The 27,160-nt window shown below is 46.2% G+C and overlaps 2 protein-coding genes across 3 annotated transcripts in view; both read left to right on the forward strand.

Moving 5' to 3' along the window:
• The first annotated feature begins 729 nt into the window (after nt 1-729).
• Nucleotides 730-11,771, forward strand: vps37ba (VPS37B subunit of ESCRT-I a). The gene is made up of 4 exons (XM_027029292.2): nt 730-1,309; nt 7,005-7,176; nt 10,307-10,389; nt 11,060-11,771. The coding sequence occupies exons 1-4, from the start codon at nt 1,205-1,207 to the stop codon at nt 11,519-11,521; spliced, it is 822 nt and encodes a 273-aa protein (XP_026885093.2). The 5' UTR covers nt 730-1,204; the 3' UTR covers nt 11,522-11,771.
• A 4,216-nt stretch (nt 11,772-15,987) lies between these two features.
• ppp3cca (protein phosphatase 3, catalytic subunit, gamma isozyme, a) overlaps nt 15,988-27,160 on the forward strand; it is a 71,348-nt gene continuing 60,175 nt past the window's right edge. For both annotated transcript variants that reach the window (XM_035526494.1, XM_035526495.1), the window contains exons 1-3: nt 15,988-16,758; nt 22,685-22,882; nt 24,442-24,566. In XM_035526494.1, coding sequence (XP_035382387.1) covers nt 16,704-16,758; nt 22,685-22,882; nt 24,442-24,566 — 378 coding nt within the window. In that variant the 5' untranslated portion in view covers nt 15,988-16,703. The remainder of the gene's footprint in view (nt 16,759-22,684; nt 22,883-24,441; nt 24,567-27,160) is intronic.

Below are 27,160 nucleotides of genomic sequence, written 5' to 3' on the forward strand. Positions count from 1 at the left end.
CTATATTGTGCACTTACAGATCGCAGCTTTAAGATAGTTTAACATAGTTGATCAGGTACAATGTAGGTGTTTCCAATACATTGGGTAATGAGTGTCAGTAGCATTAACCCATTATACATTCTTTATGAACAAACCCCCCCCCCCCCCCCCAAAAAAATGGCTTAAGAAAAATTATTGGTTATATAGGCTGTGCCCTAGGGAGACCAGGAAGCCTCATTTTAAAAAAATGAGTCTGAATACATTTTTGGCACTCATTTCAAGCATAATTACATATTCTGACAAGAGCACAGAGATTGTGGTGCTAAAAATTTTAAGTTTGCTTACTACTAGGTTATATATTTAATTTAGCATTTCATCAGATAGCAAAATGTATCTGTTGGGCCCCATAAATGAAACAACACCAACTAATAAGATAATATATAATTCTTCTTGTAAATTAACCATGTACCGTAGAAGTGCCTAAGCAACTGTCATCTTTAGTGATCATTTGGTAAGAAGTAGTCTTTTTTTTGCAACAGAATTAGTGTAAGCATAGTATTTTATTTCTTCACACTGTCCTATTTATTACGCTGTCGTTGTTTTTATATTGCGTATATAAAACTTCATTTGAAGGGTCCCCCAAATCTTGCATAGCCTGAGGCCTAATCTGGCCCTGATGGCATGTGACGTCATTGTCAGGAATGCTTTTGATTAGGGAAGGAACAGTATCTTAGTTACTGTTTGGAGCTATAAAACCCCCCACATTATTTTACACATTGTTTGCCCTTTATTACCATAGAAAAGGCCCAGACTTCTCATTAAAATACTTTGTTTGCCAAAGGTAAACAGTGGTGAATGCTGCTGTTATTCCTTTCTGCGCAAACATTCTCTTCCAGTGTGCCGGCGACACACCGACGCATCGTTCAAGCCCATATCGAATGTGCTCCACCGACCCAAAACCGAAACATATCGTATATAATTTCACTTTCGACACAACTCGGCCCATGTACAGGATTTTCGAACTGGCCTAAGGTCAGATTCAACACACACGCGTCACCAAACTCGAAACGCGACGTCACAGCGTAACTCCTCTCTCGGCTCTTTCCGGTCGAAGTGAGTACGGCTTTGCTCGCTGGCGTCGCGTTTCCTCCTCCAGAGTGGCAAAGTCTTAAAAACTCAGAAGGCCAGCGGAGGGAGGGAGGGAAAGCGCACGACTGTGGCCGGGATGGCTCGCTTCGGAAGCGAATTGGCCGCTTACTCCATAGCGCAGTTATCGGAGCTGCTCGAAGACGACGAGAAGCTCAGCAACATCGTCCAGGACATGGAGGAGGTGAGCCTGTTTCGCCTTTCCGTCCAGCGTGGTGTTTTGAAGGACGCCGTGCTTAGTTGTACTTTATAACAACCTGTTTCCCGGCTAAACAAAGCGAGTTACATTGCTTATCCGAATTTTGGTACATCCGTATCGTTAATACCCTGTAACCATTAAAAAAAAATAATTTGGGTAACTATATGAATATGCATTAGCAGCATAACAGTCCTTCAGAATATTCACTCGGGATTATTGAATTATCACTACTACTACTACTACTACTACTAATAATAATAATATTGAATGATCACTAATAAACTTAACATTGACCTCGAGATTAAACGCCGTGAAGCGATTGGAAAATAAACTCTCCAAGCAGTGGCTGAAGGTTGTCGAATCATGCTGCGTGTTGTTTTTTTGCTATGACTTGTCAGCAGATACAAGTTTGAACGCTGCAGTGACATTGTATCTACAGCTCTGTTGCAGTCAGAAATACGGGTGCACTACATTACACGCAATTTCTAGCTATGTGGCTGTTTGTCATACGTTGTTGATTTCTTTTGAAGAAAGCAGACTGTGCGAAAAAAAAAAAAAAGTCTCTGTGTGTCACCTAAGTTTCAGGTGTCAGGAAATGTAACAGGGTGGGTCACACACGGTGACCTCACGTCGGAAAGAGCGCATCTACGCGTCGAGTGGCCGCTGAGTCATGGCGACAACGAAGATTTGGGTGGCTGGCGCGTCCCGGGTCCACCGGCTTCGACTTTGATTTACGTGACCCTTCAAATTCCCGACGAAGTGTCTGTCTGGAGGGGTCTCGCAGTCCTTTTTTTTTTAACCATACCCCAACCGCCAAAAAGTAGCGTTGAAGACCCGACCTCCACCAACGTCCCTCAGAGGCGCCGGGTCCTCACACGCCGCAGTTGCCGAATATAGCGGCGGCTGCTCGCGGTCACGTTAGGCGCGGACTCGGTGGGACGTTGTTTAGTGGTCGCAGCCGGCTCGGACATCTGCTTGTATTACGGCTGGCTCAGCGGCTTGGGCTTCGGCTTAACCGTCATCCAAGGCACGTACGCTGCTTTCATCGCCGGTGGGGCGGGGGGAGTTGGCTGCAGACCAAAGGAAAAGGGGCTGTGACCTGTTCCTCATCGACGAGTCTGGCAGATGTGCGAGATTTCGATTTCCTGCTGCGCGTCTAAGGAAGTGGCTTTTTGAAGTCGTTACAAAAGTTATTGTGGTTATTCGCACTGTAACCGACGTGCCTTAAACCTCAGCCTGATGTAAAACACAATTTCGGCTGACAAATGTGCTAGAAATGTCAAAAGAATGCAAGTAGAATTCCCAATTTAGTGTGTGATGCCTGGCTGAGTAGTCGCTGCTTGATAGACTAGACGAGAACCGTGTGACTTATCTGGAATACACGACCTGGTGAAGGGTGTAACCACAGTATTAGCGCTTGTGCTAGTCCTGGTATCCTTCAGTACCATCAGTGGTGTAGTGCAGGGTGGGGCATAAAAAAAAAATCTATTTATTTACAATCCCCTACTGGAGCCCCCCTGCTTAAGGCCCCCTGCAGTGTGTACCCTGCATGCCCCTGAGTACGCCTTGTTGTTCAATGCCAGGTGTCTGTGTCTGTCACCATCCGAGGAGCTCCCGACCTTTCCCAGACACCCGTTTGACAGACCAGGCAGAGAAGCCAGCTCGGTCGTAACCATGCGGGAAAAAGTTCTGACGTTGCCCGCAAACCGGTCCGATGGGGTACGGGCAGGGGGAGTCCCGTCGTGCAACGCCGTCATTATGCAACACCCTTCTTGGCATCTGAGTTCTTCTTTTGTGTCTGCATTTCTGAACACACTCGCTGTGAGCTCCTGGTAATTGCCGCTTTAGGACAGACCTGTTCGGTAACCTGCAGAAGTAGAGGAACGTGTCAGTAGAAGGTATCGGTATGTTGTTGCAGGCAGATGACTCTTGCCCTGCTTTTAACGAGAAGTCATTTGTTCTGAGATGATGTATGCGCCTCTTAATAAGAGGAGACATCCTGTCATTCCGTTACGTTCAGAGGTTTACATGGGAACAACAGATGTCCTTGTTTGACTTTAGAACGGCCCACCTGTTTATTAATGGCACGCCATAAAAGTCCCTCAGGAAAAAACAAAACAAAAAACCTTTGGGCTTCTGTGTGTTTGGGGGAGAGTGAGACTAGAGGAATGTGCACTTCATATTTAACCCCACCTTCAACATAGACCGTGTAAGGACTATTGAGAAGTAACTTGAACTTGAGGGTAATCTCGCATATTTAATCTTTTATTAGCACCCTGATAAGGCCATGGAAATGTTTATTTCATTACCAGCCATTTCACAGGAGCTCTCAGGGCGATATGGTCATCTTAATGAAATTCTGTAATCTCTTATGTTTAGCCCTGGTAACATACAGTGGCTGTTTTTTGTGGCTTACCCGATGGAAGTGAACCCTAATCCTAACCGGACTGTCTAAATTTCACCTGGTGGAAGGAGACTCCAAGTTCAGTTTGTCCACGTTGCTGGCTCCTTTGTGTTTCTACAGATTAAGTTTACAATGAGCTTTAAAGTCAAACCTCCCACAGATCCTGAGATCTCATGACTTCGCCATATCGTCAGAACTGACTTAACAATAAGGCTGATGTAAAACAAGATCAGTTCCCAATATAGGGTTAAAACAGTTGTAAGCTTTTTTTTTTTTTTTTTAAACACTTTCACTAACCTGACTTTATATCCTGATAGTTATAACAAAAATAAATCAGAAACAAAACATTTCAGCACACAGCAGCTACATTTAACCAATCACAAGACTTGCCTGCCAGCCATTTTCTCATGCAAGAGGATCAGCCTAGAAATGGAGGAGTGGTCTAAGCTCTGAACGCACGTGTGTTTGGAAGGAGTGGCTGTGGGGACATGTCTGTGTGGAGGGCGTGGGGCGTGGGGAAGGAAGCAGAACCCTTTGGTGGCTGAGTGCAGTGGAAGTCGTCAAGAACCGCAGCTTCAGTCCTAAATCTGCACTTATACTAGATCAAAATACAAATTCAGGCTTCACTTGTGATTATGGAGGAGTGCTCCAGTCTGGCACACAAACTCAGTCAGTGTTCTCAATTTACCACACCTAAACATTTAACTGTAGAGCCATTAAGCCATGCGCGTTAGAACCGGAAAAGCAGTGGCACGGTTCTCCGGGAATGCAATTGAGATCGGGATGTCCCTTGTAGTGTATACAAAACACACAAGTGAATCTGTGATTGTTGTTAAAGGCTGACCTGTGTTAGTTCACAAAGTTAATTAAGTTTAGTGCTAGGCGATATTTAAGTTGATTGAATACAGTATTTACTTATTAAAATATTTTGACAAATGACACTGTTGCTTATTGGAACAGTGGTAAAATTTTGATCACTGCGTTCTTTGGGGTCCTACCTTTGGCACGGCATACAAAGGAGATTTCCCCTCACAACTCGGAACATGGTGTCCTCTTGACATGGCTACAAAACTGAACAAACTCTTTCCAGACTCCAGTACTTGCTACACATTGTGCAAGGGTGGCCCAAGCTTGCCGGTAGGCGGACAATATTAAAGGGAAAAAAAGGTGGGCGATATGGAAAGTGTTATGAGATTGCATTATCTTGTAATAAAGAAAATGGCTGAAATTTCAAGGTGTTTCAGGTACCTAAGAAAAGTGGCTTCTTTAAGTTACTTTTATCTTGTAATCTAGTGGCTTTGTAACATAGAAGACTGTTCATATGCCCATAAGCTATATAACACTAAAAGAAAGGCTGGAAAAACATGTCGTTGATGAGGATATGGTTCACTTTTTAGTCACACAAATTCAATTTCAGTGAATAACGTACTATAATTTTCAAATGTACAAACCATTCAGTCTCCCTGTGTGACAAAGGTACATAGACAACGTGTAGAATTTGCCCCAGTCAATATGTCCTACTTGTGTTAATAGCACAGGATGAACAGCCTGGTAGCAGTCCACTGCTTTAAATGTACAAGGACTTTTTTTTTTTTGTTATGGTAAGAATGGAGGTCATTCAATACTGAGAACCTATTACTACAAAAGGAGTGTAATGGCGTCACGGTTGCAGTGGTGCCGCCTCCTTCGCGCTTGTTTAGTAGAAATCCTCTTGTGTTTTCCTGACTTGTGGGCTTCATGTCCATGGGGCCGAAGGGCTGTCTAATTAATTATGCTGCTCGTCTAGACCATAAAGGGGGGTGGTGCACGCTTATTCCGAACTTCCAGAGGGTCTGCTCGGGATGCAGAATTCGGCAAGCTTCGCATGCGGAATGACCCGAACACGGATGTGATGTAAACGAAACAGGAGTGGCTGACCACAGATTTTTATTTCAGTTGAATTAGCATACATTACTTATAGAATTTTTGGGGTGTTGAATTGTAACTGTTTTAAACTTTAGAATTTATAATTAAATAATATTTTAAATTAATCTTCAATAAAAATAGGTCCGTTGGCTATGACACTGTACATATTGTCTAATCTATATTAAGATAAAATCCACACCTCTAACCAGTGGCTGAAAGGCTGGATCAGGTGATAAGCCACTCTGCCTCCAGAGTTGGTTTTGGCGTTCACCATAGAAACAGCTTGAGTGAAGTGATTCTTGTTTTTTTTAATATGAAAGCAGCCATGCAGTCTCACAGATCTGACGTGACTGTCATGTTTTGGACTTCAGTATTGGGTCACGTGCACTTAAAATATGTCCATTTATGTCTACCTACACATGACTGGATGCTCACAGCACACATTTAAGTGTGTATCAATTGTTGGAAGTCACATCGGCATGTTAATATCAGCAGTGCAAGGGCTAGTATTATTGTAACATTTAACAGACGACATGTTGCACACCTGGAGTTTGAACTCCAAATCAGACCTGCCTCATCCATCTAACAGGTCTTCAGCAGCATCTATATCCTGGAGCCAGTGATCAGAGTAGTGTTGGAGGAAACTTCTCTAGGGGAAAGATCTCCTAGAGCTGTGCTCGGTCCCCTGTAGGCAGGTATTGCTGTCATAGATGTTTAGTACAGAGCCGTCTCTCTGGGGTTTTTCCCTTACATCTCCCAGGAGACAAGGACTCATTTAGGTGAGTTTAGACAACCAGGTTTTTTTTTGTGTGTGCATCAGCTGAAGCCTCGGGGCCAAGCAAACCCCTCAGCCTTCCCTTCCTTGTGCAGTTTTCATTTTCTCCACAACTGGTGTGTTTGCTTGGAAATAACCCTGGGAAGATGTTTGACTCGCTCTCGGCTGCGGGCGTCAGCGGATAGGAACGTGTGAGGGTGTTCCTCTCAGACACCACCCCTGATCTGGCCTGACCCGCTGCACCCATCTCAAGCTCTTCAGCTGTACGGAGGAGGGGTCTCCATGCTCTGCGGCCTCATGCTCACCAGGAGATTCACGGGAAGCTTGCACCATCGCTCGTGTCACCACAAGGCTTTGTGCACCATTCCTCATCTTGTGATTGGCTGGCTCTGCGGTGCGTCCCCAAGCCAGCTTGTTATTCTCTTTCAGTAGGCCCAGCCCACTGCCAGCCCAACACTGTTAGTGTTGGTGCTTGGAGAGTCAGCCCCAAAACCACCTTGACCTGGATAGGATCTGTGCACACTGAAATTTAGTATTGTGTTGTGTGTGTGTGTGTGTGTGTGTGTGTGTGTGTGTGTGTGTGTGTTCGTGTTCAGGTGCAGAAGGTGCAGCAGAGCAAGGAGACGACCCTGGCCAGTAACCGGAACCTGGCTGAGCAGAACCTCCAGCTGCAGCCTACTCTCGACCTTCAGAAGAATGAGCTCACCAAGCGCTACCGCTCCCTTCAGGACCTGTTTGAGGCCTACCAGCTGCGCAAGTCTACACTAGGTGAGGCGGCGCTTTCCGACCCTGTTACCGAGGAGCGTATCAGCTCCCCCCACCCACCGTTTCAAACTTGCCACCCATTGTCATGACTGTGCGTGTTCATACCTGACGAGAAACTCTTCAAAATTGGGCGTGCGAGATCTAACCTGTGTTTGATGTTGTTACGAGTTATGTGGTAAACTCTTAACAGTTTTTAGAAAATCTTCGCAAATATTGCTGTTCTTTTCTGTCGTTCACCCGGTGCTCTTGAGAACTAGGAAGATATGATGCAGCTAAGAACACAGCGTAGCTATCTGAGGCTCCGTGCTACAATAACACCTCTCATTGCCGTGTTCTGGTTCTTGTTTCCATTTTACCCTCCCCAGGACATTTAGGGGATTTATTATTATTATTTTTTTTACCATATCTACTTCTGGCACGCTGCTAGGGCCTCCTTCCCGGCATCTCAGCTTCTGTTGACGTTTACATATAACTCCGGAAAATGGCTCGAACATTTTAAAGCTACTGTTCGTTACATGTGTGTAAGAATTTCTTATTCTCTGTTCATCTCTCTCATGTTCCCTCTCCTCTCCCTCACATGTGCTTAAGTACACACACACACACCCTGATTTTGATGGTAATATATCCTTTATTTACCCACTGCAGCGTTGGTGATTACCGAGCGTAACTTGGCGATGTAGGGGAACGACTGGAGTTCCGCGATCGAGGCTAACTCAGTGGGAGCGGTCGAATCCATTGTCTTTGTCTTTCTACGGTCTTTATTTACACTTGTCATCAATTCCAGCAGTAACGTGGCCGAGCCGAACAGGTTTTTCTGGTTCCGTGCCCTCCTGATGGGAAACCTCCCACAGCACAAAACTTTTCCCCGGTACGTCCTCTTTTGTGTCCCGCACTCCCGCCGAGGCACCGAGAGACTACAGCGGGGTGTTTTTCTGTCAGCTGGGCAGGGAAAGAGATCAGAGATCAAGGAACAGTGTTCAGCCCTTTGCCACTCCCCACTGTGCTGTGAATCCCTGTGTGTCGCTGATTACCCCATACCACGCACTGGTTGCTAAGCAGCTGGCTCTAAACAGCATGCTAACACTGTCCTCCTTTCTTAGCTGGGCTGCTAATCGCAGATTCTCATACAGTCTGGATTTGCTTTTGGCTTAGCCGGTGGTACCCAAGTATTTTCCGTGCACGACACCCCCATCGCTGGGTAGAAGACTTTACGTTTCTTTTGGTGTCAAACTGATTAATGGAGATTAATGTTAGTCCCGGGTTTCAAGTTTTTCTAATAGCAAATCTGCCAAGAGTGATTTAATACAAGACAAATGGGAAAAGAACATCCGTGTAATGGATTTCGCTGGTCTTTAGTAATGGAGTTGTATTCAGTTTTATTTTGTGCTGATGCTTTATTCTTATTCTTTTTCATTTTCTTTCTTTCAAGTACATAGTCCTGTCACTTACACCTCCCACTGAATCCCCCTAAATCGGACCATGCTGGTGGAGCATGTAGCTATAGCGTTGCCATGTCGGAACGATGAGGGCGAGGAGGCATACGCACACATGCACAGCTGAGACCGGGGCTAGTTTGGATACAGTCAAATGACCACCTCACGGTCCATCAGCGGGGCAGGCAGGGCCGTGTGGGTGTCGCTGGAGGAAGAATGGTGCATTGTGTGAGCGTGGAACTCCACTGAGATTCCTGGCAGTGGGAGCAGCAGGGAGCAGAGACCCGAGATTCACGCTTGGACTCCCTGTTTACACCCACACGTTTCTGAGGCAAACTCTTCACGGCCTTTGGGAGTACACCAGGCTGTAGGAGGTGTACTGTTAAGTTGTGAAATTAGGAACTCTTATGCTGGCTGTCTCATTTTTTATGAAGGCCTCAGGTCTGGATGTGGTCAGAGAGACTGTTTTATTTTCATTGCTGTCAGTGATAAAGCTGACTTTTACTGACTAGACCCAGGCCTGGTTCCTAAATGACAAAACCCAGTTAACTGGACACACACACAGGGTCACATTCTCTCTCTCCTGTCTCTGTGTGTGTAGAAGCAGTAGACATCGCCATTGGTAACATTGTTGCCACTTATGGATCTGTGATCACTACAGGTCCATAAATTATACATTTCATTTGTTTTGTAAGTTGCTAGCAGGAGAAGGTTTTGTCCACTACTGACCCTGCTTTTTGCGTGTGTCTGGATTCTGATCTGGGATCAGTCTGGCGGTCTGCTTTATTGAAAGTTCAAGTTATGATTTAGTGGAACATGGTGCCATGGCAACAGGCTCATATCCACTGTTAGCAAGTCTGAATATCGGCTGTCTGGGAGTTGGTGTTTATAGCAGCACTAGCTCAGCTGAAGATAAAGGAATTCATTCATTACTGTTTTTAAACGACGGCATACAAACACACGCTTGTTCCCTTCTTTGGGTAACGGAGACAAATTTAACAAGAATATCAGGTTTGAACTGAAGCACTAATGAATGTGCTGGGTTTCTTTTTTTTGTATTTGGAGATTCTCGTTTTAATTTTTTCTCTCTCTCATGGGCTTGTCTCGTTAAGGACTATGCAGCATTTCCAGAAAGCCATTATGTGTTCTGCCTCCCTGTCCTACAGCGTAAACATGGCTGTTGAACTGTCTAGCCAGCAGCCTAAGAGAGTTCAGTTTATACAGAAAGTATCAATCAGCTTTGTTCATTTCATGTTGCTAAGGTTTTGACTAGACAGATTTCATCGCTGTCCAATTAAACCTCTGCTGGTTCCGGTTGACGGCGCATGTAGCTGGCACAGGTGGTTGTGCTCCAGGGTTTCCGTGGCCCTTTAAGACCCAGCGGCTGTGTATCAAGGTGTAAGTGGGCAGTACAGGGGAAGTGAGATTAAGAAAGCTCCTTTTCTGTCAAAGACTAACAGAAGCAAGCTTCCATCCTTGGTTACTGATCCAATCTCGACACAGGTGCAACTGCGGTTTTCACAATAGTTAAATAGTCAAGGACAAAAGTGTTTGTGAAACACGGAGACGTACCCAGTAAGAGGAAAACAAGCATGACTGCTGAAATCTGAAAACTGAAATCAAGTGAAAATGTAATCCATCATGTCTGCTCATATCACTTTAGTAATATTTTTCCCCTTTGTTTCTCTTTTTACTCACAGACCACAAGTCGGGCAGCAGCTCTTTGGACACGTTCCTAGCCCTGCTCCAAGCCGAAGGGGCCAAGATCGAGGAGGAGACAGAGGTGAGTACGTCCCAAAGGCACTTCGGGCTCCTGGTTCGGAAGCGGCGAGCGTCGAGGCCTAATGTCCTCAAAGCTGAGAGCTGAGAAGCAGCACGACACGGAGGTGTCTTGGCACCGAACGGGGCAACACGAGTTCTAGCAGGGCTGTTGTGGTTCTGGTGATGTAATGCTAATATTGGCCTGGGCATTTGCATACACTAGCCTGTTTCCTGGCCTTTCTATTTCTGTTTCCATCAGTAGTGCATGATGGGCTGTATTTGGTTAAACTGTGTGTCTGACACATTGAGTCATGTTTTGATGTGACGCTTGAGGCGGGTCACCCTCACTCACCGCGTACGATGTGTTACGTTTTCCTTCGACGCTTAACAGTTTGACGGATAGTCACAAAACAGCCTCACCTAAGAGGGATATTTAGCTGTGTCATGGCAATGTAGCTACTTCGTCTCTCTCTCTGCTCATTTATGCAAAGTCATCACTGCTGTAGAGTTTAGATCACTGAGGCCAAGCAAATGTCTGTCCGAAATGACCCCGTTAATCTTCATTCATTATTAGAAACCTTTGCATTTTCTTTTCAATAAGGGTGTGGCTTGACTCACGATTCCCTACGTCTGCCTTATATATTGATTCCCTCCCCCACCCCCCACCCCCCTTTTTTTGGGGGGAAAATCAGAACATGGCCGACTCTTTCCTCGATGGCGACGTGACCCTCGACTCCTTCATCGACGAGTACCAGAGCAAGCGAAAGCTGGCGCACCTGCGGCGCGTCAAGATCGAGAAGCTGCAGGAGCTGGTGCTGAAGGGTCCCCAGCTCCTCCAGGCCACGCCCACGGCCGACCCCGCCCCCAAGCCCTCAGCCCTCCAGAGGGAGCCTGGCGACACCCCCGTCACCCAGCCCAGACGGGCCCCGCCCCTGCCACCCATCAAGAGCCCCCCTGCCTTCCCGCCGGCCCAGCCTCTGGTTCTGCTGTCCTACCCACCCAGGCCGTACCCTCCAATCCCCCCCAGGGCGGGCCAGCTGGCGCCCAGCTTCAATCAGCTGTACCCATCCGTGTGCATGGTCCAGTACCCCCCACCGGTCCCACAGCGTTCGGCCCCGCGCATCGGCCCGCAGCCAGGCTTCATCGTCCAGTGACTCCTGGGGCCCTGCTGTCCACTGTGAAGGAACAATACGTACCCCGGACCCCGACCCGAGCCCACCTACAGCCTCTTCAGCCTGCACTCGTATAAAGGATCTCGTGCATTAAGATGCTGGAAGTCTATCATTATGGGGGTTGTTTAGACATTTCTACAGTTAAAAAAGTAGGGCATGCCATATCTGCAATGGGACTTGTTTTTTTTTTTGTTGTTGTGTGGTTTTTTTTGTTTGTTTTTTTGCGGGGTGGGGTGGGGTGGGGTGGGGTGTAAATTTGCACTTTAGACTTTGTGCTTCCATCTTTGGTTTCGAATCAGAGATGGCTGGTTACAAAGCCTCGCGCCTCATTTGCGAATCTGGCTCTCTTTGGTCCTGTTATGCTGACAGCCCTCTTCATCTCATCTCCACTTTATCGTAGCCAGCATGGCAGCAATAAGTGACCAACGAGGCCTGAATCAAAGCCGTGCTGCTGTTCTATAAACCACTCCAGGGCGTTGGAAACCTCAGCCAGGTGTGATGTTCCATCTTGCGAGTCCTGTTAATATCCCTGTGCATCCTGGAATGTTTCCTGTCCGAAAATGTCCTCTGATCGTGGCGAAGCCTATGCAAACGAGAGACCACATTGTGTTGCGCGAACAAGAGAAATAAAAGTTGTTTTGCGTTCCAGGTCAGGTGTACAGACCTGCAGCCAAAGATGTTTGGTTCACTTGATTTAGTTCTGAGTGAACTTGGGGAGATGACACATCCCTAATTCGATTAGCAGTAGAACGACATGACTGCGGTTTTCTGAGTCTCACGTCCGTCGCCGTCCTGGACGTTTTCGCCTTCAGAGTCCAAGTCGCTGACCGAGTTTAGACGGCGGCTGCTTCGTGCCGTGCTGTCTGACGGTGGCCGGCGTTTTGGGACGCGCTGCTCCTTTAAGAAAACGAGCCCGGAGGCTTCCGAGGAAGGGCGGACACTGGCAGGATCGTAGTGCGGGGAGGGGAACGACCTGGAAAATGAATAAGGGTTCAAAAAGATGGGGACGGAGAAGAATTGCGCATAGGAGCACATTCGAACGCATCGCTTGTGTCGCTTGGGTTTAACTTTTATTGTGTACTAACACTGAACATCAAATTATCTAATATTAATATGTTAATTACCATTTAATTATTTCTGTTCTATATTAATGTATAGAATTTTGACTGGGTACGATGGGTGTCAAGTGAAGCACTTCCTTTTAAATACTAAGTATATTCGGTAATAATAATAATTAAATATAAATCTTTCTTCCTTACAGCCATAGTAGCATTGATTTACTACATCATTAAAAGAAATATGTCCTTGATAAGGATGTTTTTCATTTCAACATAACCTTTTGTTAAAATTATATGTAATAGACTTACTGTTCAAGGGCAAGGTTGGTACTGTTTATATCTGAACCTCTATAGACCGTTTTGCTAATATTCCTAGCGAAGGTGCTTTCTCTGCATGCTTTGCTCCCATTACGCGGCGTTTTTTGGTTTTTTTTTTTTGCGCTTCCGAACGCGCCACGTCGGCTCGACGCTCGCTCTGCCCCGCGCCTTTTACAGCTCCAGGGACTCGGCGGAAAACTGCGTGAACGGGGACCCGAGAGGAGACCTTTTGGGTCACGGTGTTGAAGTGGAATGTTGCAATAGCCACCCAGTGCCTGCAGGTGTGGTTGCTGTGGTTACCACGGCTACTCCTGTTCTCTTTCAATGCAAAGTTCTCAGAATCTCTGAGTTGGAAAACTGAGAGCTGCTTTTGTCACAAACACGCTGTTGGCCTGATTTATCATTTTAAAAGTGTCCTTACATGCTGATATCTTCAGGTAATTTGAACACTTTTCTCCTTTAGAAAATGCATACTAGGCCATGTAGTTTTAAGGTTCTACATACCATAAGGTTTCCAATAATGGATTCCGCGTTCCTTTTCGTAGCCACGGAAAGAAACACTAGAGGTTAGCGTCCGTATATAACCCGAACGAATATACAGTGCTACGCCAGCCGTGAATTCCATGCCCGCGTTTGTCCAACAGCAGAACGCGAGTGCTGGCTTGTACTCCAAGCTTCTCCTTTACCTCACAACGGAGCTGCTCTGTCCGAACGTGGGAACTGTTCAGCGCGTTGTGCTGTTTGAGGTAGGCCGCTTTTCTTTTCGGTTTGTGGTTTTCATTATTATGTATGGAGGGCAGCAGTTATGGTCACGTGCCATTCAGTTCCTGCCGAACACCACAGGGCCCTGGGCTCTCATATTAACGCGGTACTGAAACTCACTGCATTTTAACATTGTTTGGGGCCCTCCTTGGCCTCGATTCCTTGGAGGGAAAAAAAAGCTGAACAATGCAGGCAATATATCCGGTCTTGAATGCAGTGGAACACTGCTGCAGCCTGCTATGGGTTGCCAGCAGTCTTGAAAAACCAGCATTTTTCCTCTTGTGAATATTTGTGTAGATGTTTGTTGTTTTTCATCGTCTCCGATCTTTACAATGTCAGCTGGTCGTCTAGGCTGATGATGCCTTTGTACACTCCTAATGTAAACCATTAATTTTCTGTGTGTGCGTGATAGAACTGTTGAAATTGACCTGTGTCTATTTTAAGGGTAATAAAAGAAAATAAAACGTTTTGAGCAAGTGTCTTTACTTCTTATCTAGACTTATCTACTTCTTACTCCACTTCTTTACTTGTTATCTAGCATTAGTGCTAATTTCCCAAATTAAGAGTTTTGTGCATGCTCTAATTTGTTCACTTATTCTGTCACGCTGCCATCACAAGGAATCTGGCTCCTCCTAGTGGACATATCTATACATCCATACGTGCCCTGCTTTTCTTTCTCTCTCTCTCTCTCTCTCTCTCTCTCTCTCTCTCTCTCTCTCTCTCTCTCTCTCTCTCTCTATATATATATATATATATATATATACACACACACACACACACACACACACAAAATGTACATATGTATATGTTGCGAGAGATTCAAAACTGTGGTGAAGTATAGTGTTTCCTGAGAAACAGCTTTTTGGACAGAGGTCCTTCAGCTGTGCAAGCAAAGGCCTTCTGAATTAGTAGTAGGAGGAACCAATTTATATATGGAAAAGTAGATCATTCATTATATATGGAAAACCAGAACATTCATTCCATGAGGTTATAAAATTCCAAGAGTAGATCAATTCTTTTCCTTTGAGTTTCCTAATTTCATTGCTCCCATAGCAACAATTTGCAATGCAAACAGATATGTCATTAATGCAGTGTCCATTAGTATTAAAATGCCTTGCCACTGGAACCGACAAATCCATAACTCTGATGGGCTGAAGGTGTTCAATGAACCAGTCAGCGAGCCTTCTCTTGGTTTCTGTATATAAAGCTGATCTCTTACAAATAATACAGCAGACAACTCCCATAGTAACACAGGAGGAGATATGGTTAATGACAATTGATTCTTTTGTGCCAGTTATTTTAGTGGCCATGTTAATAAATTTCCATGTAGCACATCTAGAGCAGTTGCAGGCTACTGTACCACTGCCATTATTTGAATGGTCATTCATCTCACTCTTGACGAGCATGTCTTTGATGTTTTTGTCTCGTCTCGGATGAGATCAGTGGAGGATCCTTAAAAAGGGACCGTCTCTGGGGGACTCCGAAGTGTATAAGTATAATATCAGCCACTGTTGGATGACAAGTCAGCACGAAGGGAATTACTGAAGTCTTAACAGCAGGTTGATTATAGGTCAGTGCGTCCACTCTCTGAACAGGTAAAACACAAGTAAAGGCGTCGTCTGTTGCAAAGATGTGCAAGTCTAAATAGCTGTGAGTAAGGGATGGAGTTTTTACAGGCCTTGGGATGTGAACAATGGTACTGGAAATAGGAATGAGAGTCCGTAGTTTTATAACAGATGGTGATATTTAAACAAGAATTTGCACACTTCATTGAAACGTCCAAAACATTATCCTCATGCCACGATGTGCATATTCATGCATATTCAAGAGCTGGTGGAACTTGGGAGAATGAAGAAATTAACAGTTAGAGGTCGTCTAATGTGCATGTAGCGATACAAAAAAAAAAAAAAATCAGCAATGTATCTCAGAAATTGTAAGGGTACAGGTCCACTATATCGCTCCAAAAATGTTTCTCAGCGAATCCAACAAAGAGGTTTGTATACCCATACTAACGCCTCTGATTTGTGTGTTGTACTTGAAGGCAAGGTGATGCGGTTCACAGTTAAATTTAAGGATACTTCGAGAAGAACTCTCCCACGGATATTCTCTTAACTGTGGGAGAGTTCTTCTCAAAGTATCCTTGATGACAGTCCAATTTTTCTCAGTATTGTTTCTGTCTGAGGTAAAACTTCAGTCCATCACGCCCCATTTTAAGGTTTGGGTCGCGAATGCGAGTTTGCGTATGACGCGCAGGTTGCGTCATTACGTTCAGACCCGTTCCGCCATATTGTAGGAAATCCGTTTTGTGGTTTTCGGATTAGTGTTTAATCTGAAGGAGCTGGGAGGGACGGTGCGATTGCGAGTTAGCTGTCGCTAGCCATATGGTTAGCTGGAGTGGGAGGGTAGTGCAGAGAGTGTCGTTTATAGACACAGGACATATATCCCAGTGCGGCTGGGAATTTAACATTAACCGGGCTGTCTGGCTAACTAGCGGACTGACATTCTCACTGTAAAAAGTGGAAAATCGGATTAACATTCACGACCGCGTACCAAGACTAATCGTTGCTCTGAAGTGCTGTCAAAAAAATCCGGAGGTGGATGAAAACGTCGCCGGCTACTCGCAAATCCACGACATCTGTGAAAGAGCAGGACGTGCCCTGCTTGTAGTAGTTTACAGTGTTGAGCACTAGCGTGTTGGGTAACGTTACTTCACAATAAAAAAGCCAAAGCTTCTTGACGTTAATTAGATTTTGTTGATATTCTGATGCCCTTCCATCTGCATGAGGAACTTTGTTTATTTTTTTTTACTGAACTGGTCGTTTTTTCCTCATTTTGGGGCGATATCGGGTTGACCGTTTGACTGTTTCTTTACAAACGGAGCAGCTGGCTACTTTGCGGGCTGTAAAACGGCGACCGGCGACCACTTTTTCCTCGCTTGGACCTCATATCGGCAACACGGAGAATAGATTGGTAATTTTCTAGCTAATACAAATCCTCCTGGCACTTCTACAGCTGGTCAAACGAAGATGTCGACCAAAGAACCGAAAGAAAAACAATCAACCACTGAACGTATCATTAAAAGTAAGTTTATTTAGACAACTTTTAAAGCATGATGCACAGGTCTGCTGCATCCGCTAACTAGTATAAATTCTAACAAGTTCAATGCAGGTCTCCTCTTAGGACCGTTAGCGTTAATTGTTTTTAAAAATGTCATTTATTTTATTTTTATTATTGGCAAGATAACTGGTAAAGCGATAGTCTAGACAATTCAGTCGCCGGTATTCACTAAATTTGACAATAAATTCACGTCCCTGCAGATATCACCTGTAGCTGACCGAGTAAAACGAGTCCTGGTTATTGATGTCCCTGTTTTGTTTTTGTTTTTTAAAAAAAGGTCGGTTGGTCACGCGAGGACGTCTTAACGGTTTGTGATGACGCGTTCATCATCTACTACACATCTCGCGCAAAGCACGGTGACATTTACAAATGTCCCCAGTTCGGATTTACTTTTCAAATGATTATTTTTGTCAGTTTTATAATATTGAGGTCTGGTTACAAGGCATATTTGTTTTCGTTTTGTCAAACCTTTGCTTTAAAACTGCGAGGATCCAGGGTGTTTTTCAGTTCACTTTGCTCTTTAAATTCTCTATATTGTCATTTTTTCCAAGCGTCCTGTTTGTCTTCCTTCTGACCATTCTGTTACTGAAATTGGGTTTTTGAGTCACCGAGTGTCATGCCTGCTGTAGTTGGAGAGAGCCTGAATTTTATCTCAGATTTTTGTTTTGTCTGGGGTCTGATTGTGATTGGCTCTTGACTTAGAATCAGTGGCGCAAAAATAGGCAATGTTTATAGCTTCTGCTCCCTGTCTGTGTAGCCAGGTGTAATGCTCTTTGACAGCCTCCAGAGTCTAAACAATTCAAACAAACTGAACATCCTAATCTTTTAATTCTTATCTTAACTGCCTTATGATAAGACAGTTTTACGTCTTATCAACCATGCTAAGGCTTTTCATGTCAGACACAACTGCATTCAAAATGGCCTCAGTTGTATGCTGAGACACTCGCTGAAGCTTGCCCCCCAAAAAGTTAAAGAAACCTTTGCTTCTTTAAAGCAGGCCTTTATTCAGAATATTTTGTATTTGTATGTGTATCACCGTGTGTCATGCAAAACTATACATTAGGATTGTACGCAATGGAGAGTGCTGGCTGTCTCTCTGTGCTCACAAGTGGTGGATTCCAGCTCTGACCAGGACGTTAATGCTGGCAGCCACCAGATCTCTGGGCCGCCCCAACTTTCTGGAAAACTTCACCCTCTGCTTCTTGAGCGTCGGCTTTGAGAACGAGGGCTCGAGTAATTAAATACGGCCGAGAGCGGTAAGAGGAGGGGGAGTGGGGAGGCGGATCACATCCCAGTCGCGTTCCTGATTCGGAAAAGCCAGGCTGAGGAGCTGCTGAGAGGGAGGCAGTAGCTCGGCCTGGAACAGAAGGTACCATCCAGTAAAGGGGAAGATCTGGGGAGGGAGGAGCGAGGTGGATTGAGCTAGGGGGACGTGCAGCCCTGCTGAGTTTAGCTCGAACCCATGATATACTGATGTTGTAGCTAGTGAGATTACGATCCTCTACCCCAAATGTATACTGTTTGTATTAGTGTTACTACCTTTTACTCCTAATGTCTGCTGTTTGTGGAGTGAAAATCATATTAAATGGCCTCTCTCAGTTTTCAGGGGAGGAATTTCCGAATAGTTGAAAACAAAGGTTCCTTATTTAACACAACCGGAAGTCCTTTTACATTTTGGGGATACTAAATGCTTACTGCATTTCTGAGCTCTTCTGGAAGTTTCCACGTGGGCAGGTCTGCTTTGGTGGATTTAGCACTTTTTCCACAAAACAGTAGCTCACCAACCAATAAAAACTTTAAGAATGTTTAATCGATTTATCCACAGTTTCCTTTGCATACTCGATAAATGTTTGGAGTTTGTCTTGTATGGAAAATAAACTGTTCAGCACATCTCTGTTTGAAGTTAATGCAATATATTTCTGTGAATGCAGCAGACTGAAAATAGTTCACACTTGCTTCACCGACTATCTGGGCCAGTTCTTAGTTTGTGGTTGTCTAGGGAGACGTTTTACAGTGTGGTCAGTCCTCACTGCGGCAACATCTTGTTGTTGCTTAACAGGCTTTCAATTAAGGGAGGGGGGGTGGGTCTGCTGAAAGCACCCACAGTCACCCAACCAGAGGTGTTTAGACTCACAACAGACCACAGTTAAATCAGACCCGGTGCCTATTTGCCTTTCAAATGTCCAGGGCCCAGGCCGGCTCTGTCAGCGTATTAGCAAAACTGGAAATGCGCGACCAGGATCTGTCTAGTATGCAAGCGAGGTGAAGTGGTTAATGCGTAACTACCTGCCTGCTAAATCTCCGAAGCTGGCTGTGAGAGTTTTGAGTGCTACTGTTTTGGCGCGACATCTGTCACATCTTTCTTGTGCAAAGATCTTTGTCGGTCAGGAAGCCCCTGACCTAGACGTTCCTCCGCGCATGTACTCAACCCATCTCACCAGACTCCAGGCGTTGCCAGATCCCCCTCTGCGTATTTCCCTCTTGAGCTCAATAGTGCCATGCTGGCCAGACATGGTCACACTGACATTGTATTTTACCATCCACTCTGATCTGGAAGTTTGTCTTGTGCGGTGGACCTCAGGGCTGAGATCTGTTTTACCGTCCTGCTGGGCCCTTAAATAAACCGACTATAGACCAGGAATCCCTGGCTAATAGAGGCTTTACCTAATCTCTTCTCAGAGCGCCTACCCGGCTTACCGGACCATTTCCCAGCCCATCCTGTGGACCCGGGAGAGCTTACTGTTTACTTTTTTTACGCTCCTAGGTGTCGGAATGTGGTCCTTGGCCATCAGGGAGGATGAGTGGGGCTCTATTAGGGGATCCCCTTTACATCACTCTATTTCAGTATTTGTAGTGTGTTGAGGCAGTTCACACGTTCTGCCAAAACTGTTCTTTGATAATGTAGTGGGTTGTTGGTATGTGAGGGAAATCACAACTGTGCAGCTGAATTTGTGAACCAAACTGGGGCTGGGTGCTGGGTGTTGCCCTTCCTTAATAGTTGTTGAATGGTGACTACAAGTTTGTCGCGCGTCTGACAGCACTTGCGGATGCCCTCAGCCTAGGTTGGAAAATCAAATTGGCTCAATTAGCAGTGCCAACGCTGTGGCACATCCCCTGTCAACTCTGCTAATTCAATATATTTGCTATCATGTAGGTTTAGCAATTAACACCACTACTGTGGCTCTGTTTGGTGCAGACACAAATGCATTTGTCGTGACACTTCTGTAAAATTTTGGTTTTCTGGAAGGAGCTTGGAAGGTTGTTTGCCTTCCAGGCGTTGGACACGTGCCATATCTTGGAAACAAAGAGACACGTTAACTGTGCTTATTCGACCTGACTTCTCTCTTTACGGTTTTGATCCTCTCCCAAGCAGTCCTATGTCAGATAACTGAATCTGGTCATAAACTATTGCAAAACAATTGCATTGTTTCCACAGTTAGTCACAGAACAAATGCTTCAGAAGAACATCTGGGCAGAATTAAGGTCTGGGTTGAAAGACAGATTGAAAAAGTCGTGTCATGAAACGCCATGTTTAATTAGCTGATTGGTGTGTATGGGTAATGCCTTTGCTTAATGATCAGGCCTCATGAAGATGGTAAGTCTGGCTGCCGAGGACATACCTTGAGTCGAGATTCTAGAACCAAATTTAGATTTTGGCCAGTTACAGACTGTACAGACAAGATTCACAAGGGACTGGTTTGGCAGTCGCCAGTCTTCGGAATGCTGGGAATCTGGATCTGCAGGATGCCCTTCCACAAATCCTTGTTCTGCTGCTGTGGGGAAGTTCCTGTTAGATGGAGTTTGCTGAGGTTGATGCTGGAGATCTTGTACCCTGCATAATTACTTCACAAATCAGATCAATTAACCACAAATCAAACCCACCTGGCTTCAAATATTTAGGCACTTCAGAAGATTTTTGATCAGCGTGAAAGGTCCCTGGGTGCGTCTTTCCATTTCCTCATTATAGACCGCTCTTAGATGGCTCTAAACGGTTATTCATCTTTTAACATATGCAGTACATTACGTAGAGTGTAAAAGCCATTAGCCCGTGCATGTCACAGTACAATAGTCATCAAACCAGGAGCCTGTTTTACATACAAAGAATGTGCTGTGAGTCAAAGAGTGTAAATGGATATGCATAAAAATTTCCAAGTCAAGTTAATTGATCGCAGAACAAAATAGAGGTTTGCCCATCTCAGTTTGATTTGTTTAGTCTGGGTTGGCGGGTAGCATGGGGGCCTGCTGTCTGAAGCACATGCCCTACTCCCTCCGCGCACACGCAGCCCCATTGATTGTGTGATTCAGTAGATTGATTCGGCTCGCAGCGGGCGGGCATGGCCGAGGAGCCTGGCGGCACAGATTGTTTGGTGCTCTGCAGCGTCTGCCCCGGTCTTCCTTCCGTGCTCGAGGCGGTTGTCAGATCTAGGGGAGAGCTCTCTGGCGGCCAGCCGGCGCCAAGCCATGGCCCAGGCCCCATCCTGACGTGAGCTGCCTCTGGGAGCCTGTACGGAACCCTCTACGGTGGGTGGTCGTAGCTACACGTTGGTTGTCCCACCTGACCTTTGATGCACTGTATGACTCTGTGAAGGAGAGTCAGCCATTACCCAAGGGGACATTCTGAGGGAGGAGGCAAGGCAGCACACACACGGATGGAACCTGAACATTTTGAATGACACACACACGCGCACAGACTGACCCTAGCCTTTGTAATGGACACACACACACACACACCGGTTTTGGCTGGCAATGCCCAAGTCTTTGTCAGGTGGACTTGTGGTGGACTCCTGGATTGCTGATGTCAGAGGAAGAGACGACTGTAATCTGACACACAGCTTCCTGATGGAGTGCTGCTGTAGCTCGTCAGGCAGAGTAAGGGGAGCATAAGCAGCATGTGTGATGTATACACTGATAAGTGGACGTGCGTCACTCTGGATAAGGGGCTCCGCCAAACGCTGTGAATGTGCCACTTTGATCCATTTCCACTGGGAATCGTGATGTGTGGCTAGCCAGGCCTAGAACTGAACACGGGTGGTATGGGAGTTCTTTGTATTTCTGTGGACAGTATGACTGAAAATACATGTGATCTTACTTTGCTGGTCAGTGTTTGCATGTGCAGCAAAGCATTAATTAAATAATTTTGTGAGAGCAGGATCTAAATCTCCCTGTAAAATCTCCCTCTTCTGCTTGTACAGCTTAGCCCTTGCTGTTCCTGTAAGTCTGGATTGATTGGGGGGTCTTTTTAAATTCTCAAGTTCACCCTCTGAAACCTAAGGGCCCCGTCTGAGCGTGCATTTCATAACCGAGCGCGCCTAGAGCTGGGTCTCTCCCTCTCTCCATGGCAACCTTTAAAACGTTCATGGAGCGATTTTGACGAACTGTGTGTCCGATACCACCCCCACCTCCGGGCCATTCTGAGTTACAGCGAGCACAATTACGAGTGATCTAAAGGTGCCATTCCTTATTTTGGAGACAAGCCAAGGTTATGCTACTTTAGTGAGGAACGCAAACCCAAAACGCCAGGCCTTCTCAAAGCCACAGGTCCCTTGACTTTGTATCTGTATCTCCACAGGTTGTAATTTCATGTGAAACCGCGATTAACTTTTGGTTATGTCTCACTAGTGGAACTGCTCCATCTAATAGCGCTGATGAAACTGAGGTAGGGGGTCAGCAGCGTTTCTTAAAAATCTCGCCGTTCAAGTGAAGTCAGCCTGCTGAATGCAGGAACAAGCCAGACTTGTAGCCTAACGGTCCGTTCACCACGAACGTACGTACATGCTTGTCCTAGCTAAACCCCCCTGTTGAGTCCTCGAAGCACCCCCCCTGTGCTGAGCAGGGGGCCTCCATGACAAAGCGCGTGCTGTGCGTGTGCCCCCCCCCCCCCCCCCCGCAGCCGTGCCTCTGCCCCCTCACCAGCGCCTGACCGCGAGGGAGCTGTTCACGGGCGGCAAGCCCAACGTGGAGCTGCTGAAGAGCCATCTGGTGAAGGAGGGCCGTGTGGAGGAGGACGCCGCCCTGCACATCATCAACGAGGGCGCTGACATCCTGCGGCAGGAGAAGTGCATGCTGGAGGTGGAGGCGCCCATCACAGGTGAGCACACCTGGCGTCCCCGCCCTTGCTCCCAGCCTGCTGCTGGACCTGTTGCTCACAAGTCATCTTTCCTATCAGCTGCTATTGGAAATTGTCGCAGGCGTTGCAATGTTTATAGTCGTGAACTTTTGAGTACAGGAACCTTACGGAGGTCTAGATGTGGCTTACTCGGGTTCGGTCAACTCCTAAAGCAGCTTCCTGGAAGCTTGGCACGTTCGTGATATATGTAGATCATGATCCATGGAGTGTTGTTTGAATAAGACCTTTTTTTTATGCCAGCATTGTCTTCTTATAGCTTGAGATACTAGCTTGCATGCTAATGATGCACTTTTTTTTGAGGAAATGTAATTTAGCTAACATCACCTGGCAACAAGGATGAGTCAGTTGGGTAGAGTGCTTCATATATGGATAGTGGACAATAAGAATGTATAAAAAAAAAAAAAAAGGACTTATATTTGACAATGGTACAGTTTATCGCGTCAGGCGTGTGCCTGTGTACAAAAGCTTTTCGTGCTTACTGAGGAGGTGTTTGACAAAGCTCTGCATTTCGCTGTGGTTCCGACTGTTTGAGTTGGAACGATGGGATAATGGCATATTCCAGCTTTCTCTGTGTGCGGGAGGTGTAGAAATGTCCCTGCACAAGTGACAAGCTCCACCGCAGAATGTAATGGCTGTGCGTCTGCTCAACAATGCTTCCGAGCTGGGAAACAAAGATACACTTTATACTCTTTTCTGGTGTGAAAGAACAAAAAAACCCAAAAAAAAACCAAACACCCCCCGAAATCCTTGATATTATCTTCTCCAGAAAGCCTGACAGTGACAGAAAAAAATTCTTTTGTGTGAACAAATTGATCGCGAACAACATGAAGCTCTGAAACTGGGTGGTCAGGCCGGGCGGGTGCCCAATTGGCACTTTCGGTGTCCCGTGTGTGGGAATTTAGGACAACTATGAGCTATGAATGTGTCAGAAGCTTTAATTTTTTCACCCTCCTGGCCGGCGCACATAGTGTGCAGTGGGTCTGCTGGTTGGTGAAACCCTCCCCACTCTGGGCCGCGAGCCACTTGCCGCTGTGCCCGCTCCGAGACATGGTCGCCACCGGCACCGCTGTTGCTAAGTGACGGCTGCCTTGTCGCAGCAGCCCTGGAAGGGCGCGTGCGGAGGCGGGATGCTTCGTTGAGACCAAGGTCGACACTGCAGCCTCTGTCTGCGTAACTCACACCTGCACGCGGAGCCCTCCGCTGATGGCACACACACCTGCTGACGCCGGAGCACAACTGCCATCATGTGGCAAAAATAACACACTTGCCTCAAACACTAACCCCCCCCCCGGAATAAATTCTTTACCAGACACTACTGAGTGCAATATTACTTAATTTCCTTCAAGTTTTTACTATATTAACCAAGACAAGTCCATGGTTCACCACCATGTTTTTAAAATCGAAGGGGATCTTGTTTTCCCAGAACAGCAATGTACAATGTAGAATTTTGTCATTAATAGCTGTTTTGGGTTGCTGGTTTGCTGTTTTGGGTTGACTTGTTTTTGGGTGATCCTTCTCAGTATGCGGTGACGTCCACGGGCAGTTCTTCGACCTCATGAAGCTCTTCGAGGTGGGGGGCTCGCCCGACACCACGCGCTACTTGTTCCTGGGGGACTATGTGGACAGAGGCTACTTCAGTATCGAGGTGAGTACCTCTGGCGGAGGTGTGGTTTGTTAGCCTGACTTCCTTAGCTTGTCACTAATTGGCCTTTTTTTACCTTAATATTTCAGTTTCTGAAGCTCCTAAACGCAAACACCTGTCTCTTCCGTGTCGTGTATTGAGGAGCACTTTGCGTGCCGGCCTCTGCTGATCATTAGTTAGGTCAGGTTTTCGTGTTCCGACCGAACCCACAGGCAGGACACTTTCAGCAGGGGTTCGTTTGCACAGCATAATGCAGTCCTGAAATAGAAGAAATTGCAAAATCGCCCTTGGAGTGGGAATCGTAAGAACGGCGTTATTCGGAGTTCGTTTACTGAAAACCGGGGGGGGGGGGGGAGAGAAAGCCGACCACACTACCAGACAGTGTCGCGTGTTTATAGCGTACACTACAGGACAGTGTTTCGTGTTTATGGTGTACACTACAGGACAATCCTGCCTGTTTATGGTGTAGGTTATTTAACTAGGACTGCTGGAAGGATGAAAGTGGCTGTGTGTATGATGTCCAGATCCACGAGCTCCGAGTGTGCGTGCGCTGAGTGATTACTTCATCGGGATTCTTGTGGGGAGCCGAGGACACGTGCCATCCCACCCGCATCCCCCCAGAGATTTGGCTGATGGTACATTCTGCCTGCATGTCAGCTCCAACCATCTGTTAAAAGCATAATCAGTAACAACCAGCTGTTATGTACTGTATTAACCCCACACACACACACACACACACACACACATGCGGGCGTGGGTGGGGGGGGGTACACGCATGGCCTCTCTCTGTGGGTCAGTGCTGTCCGGATGCGAGGGGATCTGAGCCAGGGTCCCACAGTGAAGGCTCGCAGGCAGGCCGTTGCTTTTCTCATGACCTCCCTGGCTCCCCCTCCTGGGAGGTGTGCGGTACTGTTGCTCTCGAGTCTTTGCAGAGGCTTGGGGGAGACGCTGCTGTCTCGCCTGTGTGAAAGCGTGGTGAGATTATGACACCAGCCCTGGGGAGGGATCAGGGTACGAACGAATGGAGGACAGCGCTGGAGGGAAAACCCCCTGGTCTAAATAAAGCTAAGCTCCCTGTAAGAGGAATGTTCCAGAATCTTCCTGGCCGATACATAAAGCCTATTGAAACCAAAACTCTTGACCCTTAATCATAGAGTTCTGAATCTAGGACGGAGATTTGGTGCACAGTAAAATGGAAGTGTGGAGTCTGACAGAATATGCCTGCAAGTCTCTTTTGACCATGCACCAGAAACCTAAAAGGTGACACCCCCACCCCTTGGGCGGTGGGGGTTAAAGTTTTGTCAAAATTACACATAATGCACATATTACATACACAGAAAGAGGCCTGTTGCTATTTACAAGAAACAAATTTCTGCCCTGCTCTGTGGGGGGTTATTTTCTAACAGGCATTGTTAAATTAGACCTGTTATCAGTGTGTTCATAGTGAGGTAGGCTCATCGTATGAAAGAAATAGCTTCATGGTAGCAATCATGTTTTTGTTTTTATTAAAGTTTTATTTAAAATTTTAGGATATTGAAGTGTTAATGTAAATGTTCGTCAAAAAAGCTAACTTAGCTATCTAATGTTACTAGATGGCGGAACTACATTTACGGCATTTAGCTGACGCCTTTATCAAAATTAACTTACAATTATGACTAAATACAACTTGAGTAATTGAGGGTTAAGGGCCTTGCTCAGGGGCCCAACAGCGGCAGCTTGGCAGTGATTGGGCTTGAACCAGCAACCTTACGATTACAAGTGGAGTACCTTAACCACTGAGCTACCACTGCCTCTTGAATTGGCTCCAACTGCTCACTGACCGAGTGGTGTTCTTCAGCAGAGGCGCACAGTGGTTTCCCAAAAGCCAGCAACATGCCCGTGCAAACCGCGCTGCCCCGTACGGAACGCTAACAATATAACTGCAAAAAGAATATAACTGCAAAAAGAAGAGCAGACTAACAGTTTAAGCAAATATCTGCATCCTTGTCAAGAGTAAACACAATTTGATACAATCACCCAACAGGTCAATCTAATGTTTCTGCGCTGCCGACTTCACAGGCTGAGTTCCAGGGCTAACAGGGGATCGCTATCTTAATCTCCTCCCAGTCAAACAAGCTCCACTTTGCACTGTAACTTTGCTACAACACCAGCTATTTGGCATGTTTTTTTTCCTTCCTGGAAAAAAAACCAAAACAACCAAAACTACAATCCCTCCCCTACCGCAAAGCGACTGGATGGAGGGGGGATAAAACCCTGAGATTTCTAAGATTCAGTAAATGCCCTCACAGGCAATCACTGGGCCAGCAATAGCCTCCATTTCCAAGCAACAGAATTGCCGATCTACACGGTGCTGGGAGCGTGTTTCAAATACGAGATGTTTTCGTCCAGCGAATCAAGTACTCACATTAATAGGATGAGGCGGGATATTCATCAGTGTCTGTTATGCTCAGCCAATGGCACCGACTCCAATAAAGTCCCCAATAAAAAAAAACATATCGAATCCAGATGTCATGGCAACCGGAGCCAGATCGGCACAGTGGTGGCAGTGTTTAGGCCTCTCCTGGGCTTACTCGCCGATCGCGTCGGCGGGGTTGTAG

Source organism: Electrophorus electricus, chromosome 5, assembly GCF_013358815.1.
Source record: "Electrophorus electricus isolate fEleEle1 chromosome 5, fEleEle1.pri, whole genome shotgun sequence".
NCBI classification, from domain to species: domain Eukaryota; kingdom Metazoa; phylum Chordata; class Actinopteri; order Gymnotiformes; family Gymnotidae; genus Electrophorus; species Electrophorus electricus.